The 20,723-nt window shown below is 36.6% G+C and overlaps 2 protein-coding genes across 6 annotated transcripts in view; both read left to right on the top strand.

Annotated features, from left to right (window-relative positions):
* Window positions 1-8,194, top strand: part of stx2b (syntaxin 2b) — a 182,126-nt gene extending 173,932 nt beyond the window's left edge. For 3 of the 4 annotated variants that reach the window (XM_079896732.1, XM_079896731.1, XM_079896730.1), the window contains 7 exons: window positions 1,112-1,186; window positions 1,293-1,360; window positions 1,456-1,564; window positions 2,828-2,901; window positions 3,825-3,962; window positions 4,367-4,477; window positions 7,538-8,194. In XM_079896732.1, coding sequence (XP_079752858.1) covers window positions 1,112-1,186; window positions 1,293-1,360; window positions 1,456-1,564; window positions 2,828-2,901; window positions 3,825-3,962; window positions 4,367-4,477; window positions 7,538-7,627 — 665 coding nt within the window. In that variant the 3' untranslated portion in view covers window positions 7,628-8,194. Of the gene's footprint in view, window positions 1-1,111; window positions 1,187-1,292; window positions 1,361-1,455; window positions 1,565-2,827; window positions 2,902-3,824; window positions 3,963-4,366; window positions 4,478-7,189; window positions 7,342-7,537 lie in introns of all 4 variants that reach the window. The other variant, XR_013823871.1, reaches the window with a different exon arrangement.
* A 4,406-nt stretch (window positions 8,195-12,600) lies between these two features.
* The window catches only part of rimbp2b (RIMS binding protein 2b), a 151,323-nt gene continuing 143,200 nt past the window's right edge, over window positions 12,601-20,723 (top strand). Inside the window, exons 1-2 of one of the 2 annotated variants that reach the window (XM_079896708.1) lie at window positions 12,601-12,679; window positions 14,341-14,472. In XM_079896708.1, coding sequence (XP_079752834.1) covers window positions 12,677-12,679; window positions 14,341-14,472 — 135 coding nt within the window. In that variant the 5' untranslated portion in view covers window positions 12,601-12,676. Of the gene's footprint in view, window positions 12,680-14,340; window positions 14,473-17,400; window positions 17,683-20,723 lie in introns of those variants that run through there. The other variant, XM_079896709.1, reaches the window with a different exon arrangement.

A 20,723-nucleotide genomic window follows, 5' to 3' on the forward strand; every position in this document is an offset into this window, starting at 1 on the left:
ATTCATATCCACACACACACACACACAAAAAACAACAACAACTGATGCTCAGGGTTCAGGCACATAGCCTTATAAGAGGAAAAGACCATGGGCTTCCTCTGCTGGAAATATCACATTACTCTATACAAGTACACCTCTGGAGCAGCCAGGAAAATGCTGTAGAGAAAACATTTCTCTCATGCGCACACATACTTATGGGTAATTAAAACTTTTGTAATGTCTTGGCAGTGTTCATGGGGGTGAATGGCGTCTGCTCACTATGAAAAATGTATAGAAAATAATTAAAAAAATGGGGAAAAGAGACCCTTTAAAACATACTATAGGGAGTCAAGTTTGGGCATGCAAGGAATCATGGTTTCCCCCATCCATTCTTAATTTTAAGTCCGTGTGTTTAGCTTTGGCTGTTACTTGCAGGGCATGTATAGGACATGCAGGCAGGAATGTGAGATTGAGATAAAGACATCTGCAAGGGTGTGAGTGTTTCTGCGACGAACTCTATGCTCTGTTTTTCTTCCACACACACGTTATATCGTGGAGATGTATGAAGTTGATAGTAAAATCGAATGATCTGTTTGAGGATTGTGATATTTCATCTATTTAAGAGTGAGCATAGCCATCTACAGTCACTTTTCATCTGTATACCTGCCTGCATTTTATATTCTTCTCATATATAACTCACCACAGTGTTTTTCCAACATGTCACATAATGTAGCTAGTGCTGCACAGGGGCATATTTTTTCCAAAACGGTTTGTTTAAAAAAAAAAAAAAAAAAAACACTAACTTTGATAGCCAGTGGTTTGTTAATAGTGAGTTGTATATCAAGTGAACGTCAGGCCCTGAAATATCAAGAAGGAGCCTTTGCATTTATTTGATCAACATACAGTAGAACAGTAACATAGTAAAACAGTAATTTACTGTATGTATCAACATACAGTAAAACAGTAATATAGATACATACAGTAAAAACAAAGTACAAGAATTGTACTTATTTGAAATAGAATCTTTTTTAACATTATAAATATCTTTACTGTCACTTTTGATCAATTTAATGCATCCTTGTTGAATAAATGTATTAATTTCTCTTATCCCAAAATATGACTTTGCTATCAGAAACAAAAGAAGAGCTGGAACAACTCACAGTGGAAATCAAGAAACATGCCAACTTTGTCCGGAACAGCCTCAAATGTGAGTTTGATGTCGAGCTGCTTCTGTCTGTTGATGATAGTAAAGCAGAGATCACCAATGCACTTGAAAAAGGAAATAAATAAGTTCTGATCTATTTTCTCCTCAGCAATGCAAAAGAATCTACCTCCAGATGAGCAGGAAAATGCAGTGGATGCACGCATTCAGAAAACACAAGTGAGAAATTTCTCTCTCCTTTAAAATCCTACCATCCTGTACAGGCATATTTTCATCCCAAACTGATTTATTCCACTTATTGTTTCTTTTTTTAGTACACTAACTTGTCACGTAAGTTTGTGGAGGCAATGACACAATATAATGAAACCCAAGTGTCCTTCAGAGAGAAGAGCAAAAGCAGGATTCAGAGACAGCTGGAGATCAGTGAGTCACACATGTGTACATTCATACATTCGCAAACACATGTACATATGATACCTGTAAACTAGACTATTGCCAGTTGACAGATTTCCACTTAAAATGACCATAACTTATATATTTTCATGCATACACTGTATATTAATAAAAAATGGCCCACTTATCCCCTCTGAGGAAGCGTAGGCGCTGCTTTTTTACGTTTGCATATCTGCAGTCCTAGTTTCGGTTTCCCTTTTTGAATGGTGAATATAGATATAAGATATAATATATTGAAACCTGCTGATATAGACAGTTATTTCCTGACTGTCAGCTGTAGTGTTTGCAGTGTGTTTTTTGGCCCAGACGCAGCCAACGCGCTTTTTTCATACTGTACATAATGTTGTGATGCCTAAATACACTTGTAGCATTTAAAATGATTAATTTTACTTTTAGCCTAACGCTTTATTTTTATATTATTTAGGCAAAATAGTATGAATTTAGTCCAGTATGGGCAAAACATGTTTGCCTAATCATTGTTTTCCCCTCTTATCACATGACAGTCTGCTCCTGAAATATAATTTGAGTAATGTGTGTGTGTGAGAGAGAGAGTATGTGTGTGTGTGTGTGTGTGTGTGTGTGTGTGTGTGTATTAATGAGGTACTTTCTTTGCTTTATGACACATGAAACGGAGTGGATTGTCACCAGAGACTGTAAGGCGAGTGTTACCTGGGCAACAGGCCTCCAGAGATCCTGCTGTACCTCTGCCCAGTGGGCCAATGTCATGTGATAGTATAGTGAGTCATAAGTCATGTGACTGTTGTATTTGCATGAAGACCCAGTTACCTCAACTTTGCATTTGAAACAAATAAAATCCACGAAAAAGGTTTTGTTTTGATAGAGGACTTTATTTCAACGTTTTATGTATTTGTTTTGTGCTATTTGAAGTCAGTATTTGAGGTCCAATTAGTATGTTGTGAGATATTTATATAAGTATGAATACGTGCACTGGTCCACTGCTCATTTTTTTGAATGTGTGTGTATTTTTCCAGTGGCCTTTGCATTGATGGTTTCAACCATTGTAATGCCCCCTCTCATTTTCCCAGCTGAATCAATATAGTCCCCAAGGCAGCATGACCACACACACATCGCAGCCATTTATCCATTGAGATATGACAAATTCACACACAGGCAGCCATTTATCAAACAGATAATGGCCTAAACAGGATCCTCCAGTTTGTGAGAAGAGTGCTGTTTTTTTTTCTGATCTATTGCACTCTCTGAATATTGTAGCTGGAAGAATTACAACTAATGAGGAATTGGAAGAGATGCTGGAGACTGGAAACCCTTCCATTTTCACCTCTGATGTGAGTTTGCTTCTCGAAAATGCTTATTTCCAGTCTTACTCTAGGGTGAAGGAAGGACTCTCATCCAGAGCCAATTTCCTTTGGCCTCTCATCTTACTGTTTTTGTGACATGAGAGAGACTAATCTTTTCAACAATTATGTAGAATTGGCACCCTCTGCTGGCTGTTTCTCTGTGTTTTGTGTAATGGTCTGTTTAAAGCAGGGATGTCCAATCCTGCTCCTGGAGGGTCACTGTCCTGCAAAGTTTAGCTCTAACCTCAGTTAAACACACCTGAATAATCAAGGTCTTTCTAGAAACTTCCAGGCAGGAGTGTTGAGGCAAGTTGGAGCTAAACTCTGCAAGACAGTGGCCCTCCAGGGCCGAGTTTGGACACCCCTGGTTTAAAGGGACAGCTCACTGTCATCTGTCATCATTAACTACATTAATCGTGTAGTTTTAACCCCATATTGCTAACATGGAGTACTAACTGAGAAATTTTGAACAATATCTTTTTCTTAGCAATTAAACTTGCATTCAAAAGTATTTTTAAATAAATTATATTATGTTCACCAAGGCTGATTAAAAAAATACAGTAAAAACGTAATTTGTGAAATATTTGTGCAATTTAAAATAACTTTTTTATTTGAATAGATTTTAAAATGTAATTTATTCATGTTTCAGCATCATTACTCCAGTCTTCAGTGTCACATGATCCTTCAGAAATCATTCTAATATGCTGATTTGGTGCTTAAGAAACATTTCTTATCGTCTTTATTGTTCTTATCCGTTTTCAAAAAAATAAATAAAGAGCAACGTACAGGTTTTTAACTTGAGGGTGAGTAAATGATGACACAATTGGGTGATCTGTCCCTTTAATGTTCATGCAGCGTTGTCACTGTTTTTATGTTCCTAGAGGCTGTTAAAAGATATCCTTTGATTTCAGATCATCTCCGACTCTAAGATAACTCGACAGGCCCTCAACGAGATCGAGTCTAGACATAAAGACATCTTGCGGCTGGAGTCCAGCATTAAAGAGCTACATGACATGTTTGTAGACATGGCCATGCTTGTTGAGACCCAGGTACAGTATACAGTAATCACTAATGTTTATTGTTGTTTGTTCACTTATTTAGTTAACCTTTATTTAACCAGGCAAGTCACTTAAGAACAAGATTTTATTCTCAACAACAGCCTGGCAGGAGAATTGAAATCTCCTGAAAGACATACAAACACACATTGCCATGCACACACATATACATTCAATTAAAACATTTACAGGCTGTGATTAAAAAAAAACAGAGATTGAAATATATGTCTCTCATTTCAATGACTTTTGTAGTACATTCCAATCATTTGGAGCAGCAAAACCAAAAGTGGAACGACCATAAACAGTTTTCTTATTAGTTAGCATATTGGTTTACTTGTTAGTTGTTATTAGCACTTGTAGTGCATTCATTCGTTGATTCACTCATTTATGTTGTACAGGGTGAGTTGATTGACAACATTGAAAAGAATGTAAACAATGCAGTCGAATACGTCGACCATGCTAAAGTGGAGACCAAGAAAGCTGCCAGGTACCAGACACGGGCCCGCAGGGTAAGAGAAGAAAACCACACAGTTAGCTCTGAGATTAAAGGCTGGAATGCACTACACAACAGATTTTAAAACACTAGACATCACACATTTGCCAGCTTTGTAAATGGTAACAGAAAACATTCGGCATCATACACTAAACCATCTGAGGATCACAACTTTCAAATTGTTCCAAACACAACAAACTCAGGCAGAAACATGCGCCTTGTTACTAGGAGACACACGATAAACGCAAACAATAATGTGTTCGAAAATCGGCTTAAAATATCAAACATGTTTGACTGGATGAAATCAAAGTCTTAACGCTAAAAGAGGCTTTGTCCATCATACACTACATGATTTTATGCGAAATCTGTCAACTCCCACTGCTCAAAATCTGCAGGCTGGCTCTGACTTCCGGCAACTAGCGTCGACTCCAGACATTAAATCGACATTACCCATGTAGGGTATTCCAGCCTTAAGAAGCCACATTATCCCCTTGTTTCACAGAAAAGTTTTAAGCCTATCCCAGACTAAAATGCATGTTGTTTTAACTGAAAGCAACTTGCATTGGCATATCTTAAAATATATCACTGCTATTGTTTTGTCTCAAGATGCACACCAATGGCGCTTTTCCATTACCAGTACCAGCTCGACTCGACTTGCCTCGCCTCGACTCAGCTCGGCTCGGCTCGCTTTTCGCTCCGTTTTCCATTGCAGATAGTACCTCCACAATAGTACCTGGACGTCATAGCGACGCCGCAGGAAACTGCCGTGACTTAATCTTTTACGCGAGACGCGCGAGACACACCCGCTACCTACACACACAGGACAATGGAGGAAATCGAGTGTATGCTGTTTTTGGATGTTTTTGTTTTTGTTTTTGCTGTTTTTTATTCAGGATACTGCGTCTGGCGCGTGCAATGATGACGGAGTGAATAGTGACGATTCTCTCTGACCAATCAGCAGTCTGCCATGATTTCACGTCACATTTTAGTATCGCCTCAGCTCGTCTCAGCCCGCTTAGAACCTCGCCGGAGGTGGTACGAAAAAAAGTACCTGGAAGCAGGTACAGGTACAACTTTTACACAGTGGAAAACCAAACAGAGCCGAGTCGAGTCGAGCCGAGCCGAGGCGAGCTGGTACTGTGTAGTGGAAAAGCGCCATAAGTCATGTTTATAAAAGCTACTTAAATGTCCTAATTGAACGAAGGTCTATTCCTGGCTTAAATTAAGCTCTATCTGTGAAACCAGGCCCGCATAATATTCCTCTTTGTTTGCCTCCAATCAGAGTTTGTAATATTCAGAAATAATACAGCCCTAAAATAAATGAGACTGTTTTATAATGAACACATTTGGAGGGTGTAGAGTGTAGAGGGTGTATGTTCTACAGGCTTAAAGGGATAGTTCACTTTGAAATTAAATTTTGGTATGTTTTAGCTTACCTCAAGGGCATCCAAGATGTAGGTGTCTTTTTTTCCGCAGTTTAGGTCAAACCGTTCTTGTCTGACAGTCCTATAATGCAGGTCTGTGGTCACTGTCTCAAAGAGCATGCACAGAGTCCAAATTAAAACAATTCCCCATCGTCCAAATTAAACAATTCCCCATCGTAAGTACACATTGATGGCCTAAGACACGAAACGAGCGGTTTGTGTGAGAAAACGAACAGTATTTATATCGTTTTTACCTTTTGTACACAGCCACGTCCAAGTGATCTGAAGGCGCGGGTGCTTCCTATTGTGTGACGTGTGCGCAGACTGGTGCATAGATATATACAATAGATGCCGCCTTGGCTACGGCAGTTCATTGGAACAAGGTGGAATCTAGTGTACATGTATATATCTATGCACCAGTCTGCGCACACGTCACACAATAGGAAGCGCCCGCGCCTTCAGATCACTTGGACGTGGCTGTGTACAAAAGTAAAAACGATATAAATACTGTTCGTTTTCTCACACAAACCGCTCGTTTCGTGTCTTAGGCCATCAATGTGTTCTTACGATGAGGAATTGTTTAATTTGGACGATGGGGAATTGTTTTAATTTGTACTCTGTGCATGCTCTTTGAGACAGTGACCACAGACCTGCATTATCTGACGGAGAGACAAGAACGGTTTGACCTAAAAATATCAAAATTGAAACTAGTGCGGAAAAAAAGACACCTACATCTTGGATGCCCTTCAGGTAAGCTAAAACATAACAAAATTTAATTTCAAAGTGAACTATCCCTTTAAGAACATTTTTAAATGTTACCAAGTGCTTAAAGCTACACTGTGTAATATTTTAAGTTGATTTTTTTAGCAAAAAACACGTTATTTCAAAATTATACGTTCTCATTAATGTGTAATCACTTTAACCAACTAATTTAAGTATTCTCGTAAGTGTATAATCTGCCATTTAGAATACATACGAGCGAGTCGCTCGAATGGCGGTAGCCATGTTGCGCATCCATCTTGAAAATACATTAGACAAAGAGGGACATACAAGCTTCGCCTTTCGCGTTTTTACACTCAGTGGCACCGAGACGAATGCGAGAGGGAGATTTGCTCACGTTTGCCGGCAGATTTGAAATAATACGGCCACCGTAGGAGTTAAAACGCCTTCGGAATGGGAGGAGCTAGAAAGTAATATTCAGTTGGTAGTCATATACAATTTCACCGCTAGATGGGAGTAAATCCTACACAGTGTAGCTTTAAATAAATGCAATCATTATAACACTTTCTTTTTGTCTTGTACAGAAATACATCATTCTTGCTCTTATTGTTTTGTCCGTGCTTGGTGTGGTCGCACTAATTGTTGGCTTGTCTGTGGGCCTGTCTGCTTAAACCACTACTAACTCCGCCTCCTCCAGCTCTAATGCAGCCAATCCTGTCTAAGCATGGTTCCCAAGGTAACAGCCAGTGCCCAATCACTAACAATCTCATCTAGCCTACTTTCACTTTCTTGAACCACAGAGACATTTTAAAGGGTTTGAAGAAAGATTCAAATAATGCCAGTTTATTTGCTTCTAACAAAAAAGGTAAATTTAGTAATTTTATACAAACTGATACTTTTTCCTCTGTTGTTCTTTATCTCTGTGGTCTTAGAAACTGGTCTATGTTGGCATTTGTGGAGCCGTGTGCATCATCATTCTTCTCGTCATTATTGTCGTTGCAGTTTACAGCGAAAACAAATAGTTTTTTGTCCTGCTGCATACAACACTGCTCTTGATTTTATTACCAGTGAATTGTGGTCAAAGACTTTCCTCTGACTTGTATGCCTTGCCACTTACTATAGAAACCAGATGTAATTTTCTGTCTTTTATTTATTCAGTGCTGGTAAGTCAATTTTGTTCAATTGAGTAATGTTTTATAATATTACAATATGTAACTTTGGTTACTTCGTTCTTTGGGAGGTCTGACTGACAATGTGGAGTTAAATGCAATCCAATAAAGTGCACTTAAGATATGCTTTAATAAAAAAATGTAAAAAAATATTATTAAAAACTATTATATTCAAGAGTCAAAAGTTCAAAATAACTTGTTTCAGCTTTTACACAATGGTTTGACTGTTCGATATGACCGTTGTCTCCACACAATATGATGTCAGATCTGTGAACAATGTTACAAACAAGTTTATCACTTAATGTTTTTCTTTTTTGTCTCTTTCATATGACTGTATCCGAAAGGAATGTTACCCTATAGTCAAATGCTCACAAAGTATATTGTAAAATAAACGAGTTGCTCACTCTGCTCAAAACTGTCATATTGTATCCTTCTGTTATTGGTGAATGTTCGTCACATACAATTGTGTTCAAAAGTTTGTACTTTTATTCAGCAAGGATGCATTTAATGATTTTTACTGTCTCTTTTGATCATTTACATTGTTACAAATATTTAGCTTTCTATTCATACTGAAACTTTAATATTGATCATATTTAGAAATGTTTCTTGAGCACAAAATCAGACTATTAGAATGATTTCTGAAGGATCATGTGACACTGAAGACCGGAGTAATGATGCTGAAAATTCAGCTTTGCATCACAGAAATAAATTACATTTTAAATTATATTGAAATAAAAATTGGCTTTTTAAAATTGTAATAATATCATATATATATACAGTACAGGCCAAAAGTTTGGACACATTACTATTTTTAATGTTTTTGAAAGAAGTTTCTTCTGCTCATCAAGCCTGCATTTATTTGATCAAAAATACAGAAAAAAATTTAATATTGTGAGATATTATTACAATTTAAAATAATTGGTTTTCAATTTATTATACTTTAAATTATCATTTATTTCGGTGATGCAAAGCTGAATTTTCAGGATCATTACTCCAGTCTTCAGTGTCACATGTGACATCCAGTCAATCACATGATCCTTTAGAAATCATTCTAATGTTCTGATTTATTAAGAGTGTTGGAAACAGTTCTGCTGCCTAATATATTTGATGAATAAAAGGTTAAAAAGAACTGCATTTATTCAAAATATATATATATTTTTTTAATATAAATCTTCTTTATTATCACTTTTTATCAATTTAACACATCCTTGCTGAATAAAATTATTGATTTATTTAAAAAAAAATAAAGAAAAAAATTACTGACCCCAAATTACTGACCAGTAGTGTATATTGTTGTTATAAAAGATTTCTATCTTGAAAACATTTGCTTCTTTTTTTTTCTTTTCTTTTTTCTTTTTCTTTTTTTTATTCATCAAAGTATCCTAAAAAAGTATCACAGGTTATGAAAAAATATTAAGCAGCAGAACTGTTTCCAACTTTGATAATGAATCATCATATTAGAATGATTTCTAAAGGATCATGTGATTGACTGGATGTCACATGTGACACTGAAGACTGGAGTAATGATCCTGAAAATTCAGCTTTGCATCACCGAAATAAATGATCATTTAAAGTATAATAAATTGAAAACCAATTATTTTAAATTGTAATAATATATCACAATATTACGTTTTTTTCTGTATTTTTGATCAAATAAATGCAGGCTTGATGAGCAGAAGAAACTTCTTTCAAAAACATTAAAAATAGTAATGTGTCCAAACTTTTGGCCTGTACTGTATATAATTTATTAATAATAATAAAACACAAACTGTTTAATGGTAGTTAAATACCGCTTTCCCTACTGTGTCAAAACTAAAAATCGTAAGCTTCATTATTTACATTATCTTCTTTTGCATTGTACCGATCAACTGATAATTCCATATCCAGAATGTCCAGAAAACACTACCGTTGTTTTTAATGAGAAGTCCTCAACACTCTTTGTTGATGACATCATCCTCACCGTTACCATGAGAACCTCAGTCTGTGTGACAAAGCTGAAGCAGGTGCATATATTAATGCTCGTGGGATTTTACCCTGGACGCACAGCAGCTGGGGAACACACTCACACACATTAGACACTCTAGATGCTGTCTGTGAAATGCATATGCACATACACAGCATGATGAAAGCTGAATAAATGCCACTCGTGACAAGACACTTTCAGGACATCATATCTGCTATTGGGCTGTGAGTGGGCAGAAGCACAGACATTATGTAACTCAAATGTTCCTGCCTCAGAGAGAGTAAAGAGAGCATCCACACACACACACGCACGCATGCATGAGAGAGAGCCAGTGAGAAAGAAATAAATGAAAATCTCACCTGACCTGGTTAGGGTGAGTGAATAAAACGATGAAGCTGAAAGGGGAGACAGTGTTTGTAACGGTGATGAGACAGTCAGTGCTCCTCTCTCATTCTCTGTGTGAGTCACTGGAGCAGCAGCGTACTGTACTGGAAACCACAGGGAAGGACAACTAGGAAAACGTGAGTTCATTATAGGTATGAATGAGGATTTTCATTTTGAACCCCTTTCAGAGAGGTTGATTTTCTGTTGAATTAATCCAATGGCTACCAAACGCTGCGTAAAATATACACTCTTAAAAATAAACGTTCTTTATTGGCATCTGTGGTTCCATATGATGAACCTTTAAACATCCATGGAAACTTTTCAGACGTTCTTTATTGTGAGAAAAGGTTCTTGAGATTAAATTGTATTTCACACTAAGAAAAAAGAAAAGGTTCTTTTAAGAGCTGTTCACTGAAAGGTTCTTTGGGGAACCAAAAATTGTTCTTCTATGGGATCAATGTAAAAAATAAATAAATTTGGAAACTTTATTTTTAAGAGTGTAGCCTTGATTATTACGTTTGACGTTTTAATTTCAATTGAAGTTTAAGATCAAGACGACTCGTGTACAACTATTCAAATGAATCGTGGAATAGACATCTTCACACGATTCATCTTCACTTGTTGACTTAGTATTCTGACTAGTTATTTGACACGACGGGTGTTTTTTTATTTCTAATATTGAATAGAAAAGTTCCTTTTAATATTTAGACAGGGGAGAATACATGAACTGAAGAAAATTGATTAAAGTCATTCATTTTTTTGGACACTCGTGAATAGTGCTGGATTATTTATGGATAAACAAAAGCATGGCAGTTCCAGTTAAAAGAAAGTTTCAGAAGAAAACGTGCTGTTGTTTCATAGAATATCAGTCAATAACATGGGCTTTATAATATATATTGTGAAACGACAGCTGAAAGTCTCTGTAATTGATGTGTTGTTCAGTCTATCAGTCATAGAAAATATTTAATTCTTAATGACTTACTTTGTGCCATTATTTATTACATTCATTCAAATATTTTGAGATATACACTACTGTTCAAACGTCTAGGGTCAGTAATGTTTTCCTTAAGCAGTAATGAAGCATTAAGCAGCACAACTATTTTCAACAACAACAATAAATGTTTCTTGAGCACTAAATCAGCATATGATTTCTGAAGGATCATGTGACATGCTTTGCCCTTACAGTTCTTTTCATTTATGACTGTAACAGGGCTGATTTATACAGCACGGAAAATTTTGGAAAAGTATGCTGGGGATAAAAAATATGGAAATAAAAAAAGAAATTGTTATCAATGTGCTAAAAAAATGCCTTTAATAACACATGCTGTAGTGAAATGAAATAAAAAATGGTGTCATTACATACTCACCCTCAAGTTGTTCCAAACCTGTATGAATGTCTTTCTTCTGTTGAACACAAAAGAATATATTTTAAAAGAATGTTGGTAACCAGACAGTTGATGGAAGCCATTATTACAGTAGGAAAAAAATAGTATACAATAGAAGTAAATGGTCTGTCTCACCAACATTCTTCAAAATATTTTCTTTTGTGTTCAACAGAAGAAAGAAACTCATAGAGGTGGAACAACATGAGGGTGAGTGACAGGATGACATTTTTGGGTGAACTATCCCTTTAAATCGGGTGATTTATTGTTTACACACATATTCACGAGGAACACAAAAGTGGCCATTTCGTTTTGGTGTTAGTTTTTTTATGTAGGCCTAATCAAACATACTCTGTTTAAGAGCAAAAATAAAAGTAGGCTAAATATATACACAAATACAAAAATAAAAATTTGTAAATAAAAGATGTTGCAAACAAAAAGTCTTTTAATTACAGTAACAACGTTCTGTAATAAGTGGTATCAAAACTCATTGCAGTGTGTGTAAATCACGCACACATATAAATTGCTCTTTTCTGTTGTCAATGTCAATTGTTTAATTATTTTCAGTGTGTGATGTATAAAAAAAAAGACACAAAAGTGCGTGCATATTTCGTGGCCTGACCCTTGTAAAGCTCCAGCGGGCTTCTCGGAGGGGAGGTTGTTCTGCTGTTCTTGCCTCAGGCAGCGTCCCCAGTTTCCAATGGACTGCTATCGAGTGACTCTATTCATAGCCCTTGTCCTGTCCCGGGCAAACCATGTGGCCTCTCAGCAGTACTACACCGCACATCTGTCCAGAGTCCAGACGCTTGCCAATGCTCCATTATCATTTAGTCACACTCATTTAAGAAGCAATACTATCAGAGGGGATTATTATGTACAGCCCCTGAAAGGGCTTCTTCCTTTCCTGTCTCTCCTCAAACCGCTTTCTTCACAGCCATTTTCTGTGTACAGTAACACAATATAATCCAGCGCCCGTTCTTATGTAACTTCAGAGAAGTGCAGACATTAATAATCCCACGCGGCCTGCGGCACGCGGGCTCCGTGACATCACCGTCAGCAGCAGTGGAGTATGATGACTAGAGGACTGTGGGTAAACACGTTTAAGAGCAGGACATGATGGAGCGGTTTGCTGGAGTTCACAGAGATGTGTAGATTATTCAGAGATTATGGGCCATGGTATGTACGGATGTGTGGATTAAGACCTAATTGATTTGTAGATTACAGCATGTGGATTGAGTGTCATGCAGTGTAGGTTACATTCAATCTTAGGAGATGATTTTAAACGTATTTGTATCGTCTTTAGGTTTTATGTTTGCATTTATTATGTTTGCTTAGGTTATTGGGGATTATTGGATTAATAGGGAATGGGAATGTAAAATATTATGCATATGTGTTTATAAGAATGATTTATGTTGTGCATGCAGGGGACAGTTAATGTTCATGCTTATGTGATATGGCTCAGTGTGTGTGTGTGTGTGTGTGTGTTTGACTGCACCAGGGGTCTGTGCATGATGTCAGACGTCTGGGGGGGGGGGGGGGTTGTATGCATTATGTAAAAAGTGTTTGTATATGTATGTGTGCGCATTTCTTGCTTGCTTTTGTGTATGTGTGGGTAGGGGAGACTGAGGAGCGTTGTACCATTTTGTTTTTCCGTTACTGCTATGTATCATATTTAATATGCCATTCAAATGTTTGGGGTAGGTAAGATTTCTTAATGTTTTTTATTTTTAAAGGAGCAATTTATGCTTATCAAGGATGAATTATTTGGTTAAAAATACAGTAAAAATTATATATATATATTCCTGTGATGTCAAAGCTGAATTTTCTGCATTATTAATCCAGTCTTCAGTGTCACATGATCCTTCAGAAATTATTCTAATATGCTGATTTGGTGCTCAAGAAACATTTTTTATTACTATCATCAATGTTGAAAACAGTAATGCTTCTTAATATTTTTATAAAAACCATGATACAAAAAAATTCAGGATTCTTTGAAAGAAAAGTAGGCCGAAAATAAATAGAAAGTTCATAGCATGTTCAAACGTGTTATCTCTTTACTGACACTTTTGAATAAAAGTAGCCTATACTCTTTCAAAATAAATAAATAAATAATAATAATAATAAAAAATCTCACTGACCCCAAACCTTTGAACAGAAGTGTATCTACAAATTACTATAGAAATATCAAGCCCAACAAATGCTGTAGCCTAGTTACATTTTAAATTAGTTAAATTAGTTAAAGTCTTTGTGTTTTAATTGACTTATTCAAAATAGCTCAATTGTTCCCTGTCCCATTCCATCCCTCTCTTTAATTTAACATATAGGAAACATTATAAAAATTGGAAGTAGGTTTAGAGCGAAATCAAATGATAAACAGCTTTGGTGTGAAACAACAGCAGTTAATGAAAATCTTCATGCACCCACGCCACTAGGTGTCAGTAAAGAGTCCAAGACAGCTGGAATAAAGAAGAAACAAGCGCACCTTGTGCTTGAATGTCATAAAGTTAAATAAACAAGAGAATGTAGGGCTACTATTAGGCACTTTATTACGTTATTTAGCGTCCATTGACACCAAATTATAACCAGATGTGGAATTTTACTTGTCCCAAAATTGTTTGTTTTTATTTGTTTATTTTACTATTGGTTTGTCTTGTAAATCCTCTATATTTGAGACTAAGACATATTTAATACTTGTACTGTCACACCAGGAGGATAGTGAGCATGAAAAATAGTAATTTTACCCCTGTTGCACATTTTCCAGTCTAGTTAGCTAAACTGATGGTGTTATGACTCTCCCTGGCCTATGGATGTTTAAGTGATGTGTATCTGTCCTGTAGGAGATGATGGGGGTTGAAAGGAAGTGTGAGGTGGAGGTACTAAAACAGCCCCAAAAGGAGTTACAGTGGGTCCGAAAACAGCTGTCAGTTAACTCTAACAGAACCAATGGACCAGGCAGGACCAAGGATAAGGTAAGTCTTTGGGTTAATCAAAAAAATACACCACAAGAACAACATAGATTATCATGAATTGTTTGTATTTTTGTTTGTAGATGTTGTATGGACTTGAATGCAAGACGTGTGTGTTTATATTAATCATAATGTGATTACTTCAGTGAAAGGTTAGAATTTTTACATTTTTTGAATGAAAGATCAAAATGATAAACAATGCACATTTATTTTTAAAGCCTATTTTGCTCATATTTACCAAGGGGTGCAAATAATCCTGACCTGGACTGTGTGTATATATATATTTGAGATTAGCTAAATTTAGATTTTAGAATTGAAATGAAGGATGCATTAATCTGCTAGTAATGTCGTAGTTTTTCAGAGCTGTGGCCTAGGCATTATTGGATTAGTCTGTGTCCTGATCATGGTTTGGTTTTCTGAGGACTTGGCCTACTCCCTCTTCAACCCTTTTCCACCCCTCCTTTCCCTTGCACCCTCCATCTGTTCTTTCACCAAAAAAATAAAAATAACTTGATCTGAAGTCACTTGATGACCTGTTGAAAGCTTTGTAAGCAGTTAGTATCATGGGAAAACATTTAGGAGCACCTGCGGCATTTCTTTGAGTGACAGATCAACATTCATCATTTGACCTTATCATTTGGAGCTTAGCGAAAGGTCAAATTGTACATACCATTGGGTCTTTTTGTGGCAAAGTAGCCATTCAGTCGGCTCCAGTCTCTTATTTAACAAAGGTGAAATCGATCCTTCACTTTAACCTACAGTGCTTATGAACAGACGTTTTCTCCTTCAGATCTGAAGAGGATGGAAATTGCTCACTTATACTCAGGGCAAATAACATTTACTTGGCGGGAGTGTTTTAGAGATGTTAATCAGTCCTGCGATGTACTTGGGGCCTAGGTATGCCTTTTAGAGATGGGAATCAGTGCAGGTTTATATAGAGTGTTGCCATATTTGGCTGTGGTATGCAATGCTAGATGTCCCATGAGACGGCAGAGGGCTCTTTTGGGAGAGGCTGAGGGAGACAGAGGAGAATGACAGCCCACTTAATAATTGTTACGGTTGCCAGGCAGCAGTTTAATGAGTATCCAAACAAGTCAAGCTTGTTTTTTTCCATGTATATTTCTTTCTTGAATCTCATCGTTTTTGCTGGACATGCTGCTGTATTCATGCACTGTATTCGTTTGTTTCTGTTGGCATTTTAGTAATTGTGCAATACCGGTGAGAGGCACAGAGGGCAGTCTTGTCCTATTGTTTCATTGCCATGTCTGGGGAAACCCTGAACCATCCAAATAATCCTCCTTAATACCCTGCTGCTCCTGCATCCCTGATCTCTGATTGGCCGCGGCTGCTGGGAACGGTCCTGCCACTGCACAGTGGGAGATAAACGATTGGCCAGACTCACTCACTGGCGGAAAGAGTAAGCGAGCATGCATGAGAACAGGAGAGAGAGGGTTTACAGGGTTTCTCACAAGGGATCCTCATTAACAAATCCGTCTTCTGCAGTCAAATCGCAGATATGTGTTAAAGCATGTACTGTAATACGCAGACATAAGATGATTATGTACTGAATTCTCGACCATTGATGAAGCATGTTCCTTAGATTTGCAGGTGTGTAGTATAAATACATTTCCGGGCCTAATACATCCGCCATGTTGGAATTGTCACCTGACCCGGATGTTCTTTGACCCATGGCCTCATGGGATAGTAAAGTGTCCACTTGTTGCACACAGAATCTATGCTGAATACTACTACTATTCAGACACCCTTCTGATTAGTCATACTGATTTTTGAATACTTCTGTATATATAGTAGTATTGTGTTTATGTTCAAGAATATTCTAACATTTATCAGAATTCTGTCATTATGTAAGTGTCACATAAAGACATTAACCTGATTTCTATAATTAGATGAATCCAATATTCCAGTTTCTAGAAATCTGAATCAGACCACTTGCATATGCCTATATTAATCAGAATTTTGGGTCGTGTAAAAAACGTATTTGTGATATCCATTGTAACTCAACATTATTCTGCCTATGTCTCAACAAAGGCAATTCTGGGTCATAAAGAAACTGAATTGTTGAGCTATTGAAGAAACACATTTTTTTGAGCAAGGAGGAGGTATGCTAAAGTCCCATAGTGACAGATCTTAAGAAAATGAATGAAAATCTTATTGAAAAAGAAAAAATGTAGGCGGGGACTTTGTTCAATCAATCAGTTGTTGATTGGATGGAGGAGGATCTGAATGTGAGCTTCCAGTCAATTGTAAGAAAGGGGCGGGGTTAAACGGACTAAATGATTGGAGAAGTCTGGCATACATCACCAGAGACAAGTCTGTTGTTTTCACTGGATAGTTGAGTTATGACATTTTAATTAAACAGTAAAAAATATTAAAAATAATCATTTTAAACATATACATGGATGAATTGTTCATAATAAGATTAATAACATTAATTTAAAAAATAGAGTGAATTTTTATTTTCATCCTTGAATTTTCATCCTTGAGACGTCATGGAGACGTGATGGACATAAATGAGAATTGATGTGTTTGAATTAATCTAATGTAACTTGGCCTAAGGTTTAACTACAATATTGACCTCAATGAGAAAATGATGTTTATGTAAATGTGGCCAGTAATGGGGGAAGGGAGTGTGTAAGAGAGAATTCAAAAACACCTTATTTGACCTTGTCAGCTCCAGTCATGGCCCTCCAGGGCGGATGGGTGATGCTCACCTGGAAGATAATGCAGATGCACAGCATTTGGCATGAGAGACAGGTATTTACATCAGAGATATCAAAGTGAACCAACGCACGACTGTTCTGCTGTAAGCTGCACTGGCTCTGCACTTGTGCGTGCTTCTGTGAGTGTGTGTGGTAAAGAGAGAAGGAATAGGCCAGTGGTGTTCACATATCTTCTGATCCAGCACACAGATACAGATGAAGAGCGCTTAAAGCGCGCGCTAAATGCAGAGTGTATTCGTGTGCTGCGCTCTTCCAGCAGTGTGTGTGAGTGAGTGAGTGAGTGCGCGCGCGTGCGGTCTCCTCAGTACCGCCCGCTCGAGCGCTTTTCCCTTCCCGACGGTCGCTAATGAACCGTTTTAAGCCCGGATAGCACGGACAGCGGACCGGAGCCGTCAGCCGCCCCTTAATATGACACAGTTGGACGCGGCTGTCTTTACGGGATTCATCTTTTAACGGAAGAGCGCCGAAAGAGGTAGAGTCGCTGTCCATCGCTTGTTTTCGTGCACGCGCTCAGCTGATTTGAGAGCATGTTGTGTTGATAGGTGAGGTATTGGATGGTTTGGTCAGACATGTCTTTAAATTTGTTACAATTTGGTTGTTTAGTCGGTTAGATGTTAACGTTGCTGCTTTGGTTGTAAATGTCACGATGGCTCGTGCTCGTGCGGTCGTCTGCACTATAACCTTATAAAAACAGACGGTAGTCCGCATGCTGTATTAAATGTGCTGAAAACATTATTCAGGATTTCTCTGCCAGTGAAACACATGTCTGTGTGGGGTAGGTTTGTCCAAAGCCATTTTAGATTGCAGCAGTGCTGAATATCTCACAGTAGCTTGTACTATTAAAGAGATAGACCATCACTTCTGAGCTCTTCAAACTCCCTCTAGATTTCTCTGTCATAATCAGATATAGTTCTTTATTTTAGTAAACGTGTTATTAATTTTTAAACATTCTAAAAGTGATATGTGACGCCGGGGCTAGTTGTCACATGGGTTACTTATGTCTCAGCCAAAAGTCCAATAACACAAATGTGTTTTCTCTTTTAATGTTGATTTCTAGTTAACACCCTTCTTAAATGATTATATATATATATATATATATATATATATATATATATGTGTGTGTGTGTGTGTGTGTGTGTGTGTGTGTGTGTGTGTGTAGTCTTGAAACTAAAATATAAATAAAATATACATTTAAACAATTTATTAGAATTCATAAGCGTTTTACTGACCAATTTCAAAAAAGTATAGACGTGATATATTATTAGTCACCATGAAATCAAAATTGACAATTCTTATTTTTTATGTAACATTGCCGTATTTATTATAAATGATTTATCTGTGCACATCTTTTTTTATTATTATTATTATTATTATTATTATTTTAAAATTCATATGCCTTCGTAATCTTTAAATATCAAAATAACCTCCCCTCCTTCTTGCAGCGACATCTCTTCTCTTCTCTGATGACGTGTTTACTGGCGAAAGGGCGGGACAACCTGTCAATCACATGACATCACTGCAATAGCAAACCACAATGATCCAATCAATTCCTGATGGACTAAAAAAAAGTCCCGCCCTACATATTTTCTTGTTGCTGTTTCGCTTGGATATTTGTCACAATAGGGAAGACAAGACTATTGCTACTTCCATTTCATGCTGACTTTAAGTACTTTAATATAGTAATCGTTCAGTACCATGATAATTATGAAAGCACCATAATCATGCAGTGTGATACTGTATGAGTATACTTTTTTGTAAAGGGATTTCATTTTTAGCATCATATCAGATCGATCTGTTTTGACAATGAATTTGTGTCTAGGAGAAAGGAGCATGACACATATCCTGCACAATTCATGTTGTCCTGAATTAATTTCAATCAGCAGCCAGTTTAATGGTTTTTCTATTAATTCCAGTTGCTTTATATCAAATGCATTTTGTCTAGCCACCACCACCACCACAAAAAAAAAGAAGCCATTTCAAACACATGCAATCACCCATGTGCTTTTTAATTATTAATACAGTCTATATAATAACATGGTGTAATATGTCTTCCTGTAGGTTGATTTACATCATAGTATGAGGAAGGTATAGATTAAAATAAGAATATACTGCTTTAATGAAAAGATTGTACAGATGGTATTGTTTTGTGGTCTTTAACTCCATAATAAGGTAAATGCTATTAAGCAGGTTTTTTTTTCTGTACTAATTGACATACAGTAAATTAATTCCAAGAACAATGATGCAATGTGGTATTATATTTCAGGGGCACAATGATGATATAGTATTGCATTCTCAGTAAGTTTTCACATCTTGGATCTTGCCTTGTGGAATTGAATTTGTAACCTTCATGCAAGCTTAGTATTTTGGTGAAGCTGCTATGGAATAGGCATATTATCATACAACACCTAGTATGAGTGATGCTTTTTCATTTTTCATTTTAAAATCCAGTGTTTATTATTTAGATTGTATTAGAAAGATGAATGTTGTTGTGCTGTGGTAAAGCACTTTACGCCAACAGCCTAAATGACGTGAAATGTGTTCTCTCAGAGCTCATAGAATATTAAAAAGAATATAACACCCTTCACACACAACTTCAGCCTCAACCATCCCATCATTCTCTCTCTGTCTACAAACCCACACTTTTTTTTTTTTTTTTTCAGTCATGTCATCAGTAAAAATGAGTTCAGTGCATTTGATTTGAGCATTGCAGATTTCAGGTGAAATATGTGATTTTGTGCACCACTAATGATGCATATTTCAAATAGCAATTGAGTCTTTTTGAGGTTTAGCTGGTTTTACTGGAAGATACCATAACTACTATATGTCTCTTTCACAATTCTTTGCAAGAGACATGTTTGAACTATTGCAAATATTTATTTATATTATAGCAGATGTTATACTAATGCCCAATTTTGCTTTGGAGGGCCCTTAAAAGTGCAAAATGGACTCAAATTTATCCTTGTCTGCTGTCTTTTACGTCACAGCTCAGGACTAATGAAGGGTTTGGGACTGTGCGTGTTCTCATCGGCCAATCAGCTTACAATAGCATTCTTTAGGTATTATAGAGTGTAACAGTCCTGTTCCAAAAGTAAAAATCCCAATTATTTTCTTCATTGGGAGTTGACTTTTAACAATAACCTATAAACCTTTAAAGACAGACCTACTGTGAGCTACTGTTTGAGGTTATTGATCATCAATGATATATGCCTTTGTTGAAGCCATCAGTCCACATTGTTTCAACTTATTTTTAAATATTTGTGTTTAATTCCTATAATTCCTAGTGTAAAACTACATTACCCATGATTCTGTAAATAACTCCCAATCAAAACAAGCAAATTGCGCCAAACAAACTGCAACACTCTCAAACACTCAAATATTTGTATGTATGCATATTTTGCAATGAACTTAAAATATATTGATTCTGTATATTTGTAATCAACATGTTTAAATCAATAGTTTTATATTTCTCCATAGTTTTTAATCCGATTGTCATTTGCAATGCTTTGTCTTTTT

Source organism: Squalius cephalus, assembly GCF_949319135.1.
Source record: "Squalius cephalus genome assembly, chromosome: 16".
Taxonomy (NCBI): domain Eukaryota; kingdom Metazoa; phylum Chordata; class Actinopteri; order Cypriniformes; family Leuciscidae; genus Squalius; species Squalius cephalus.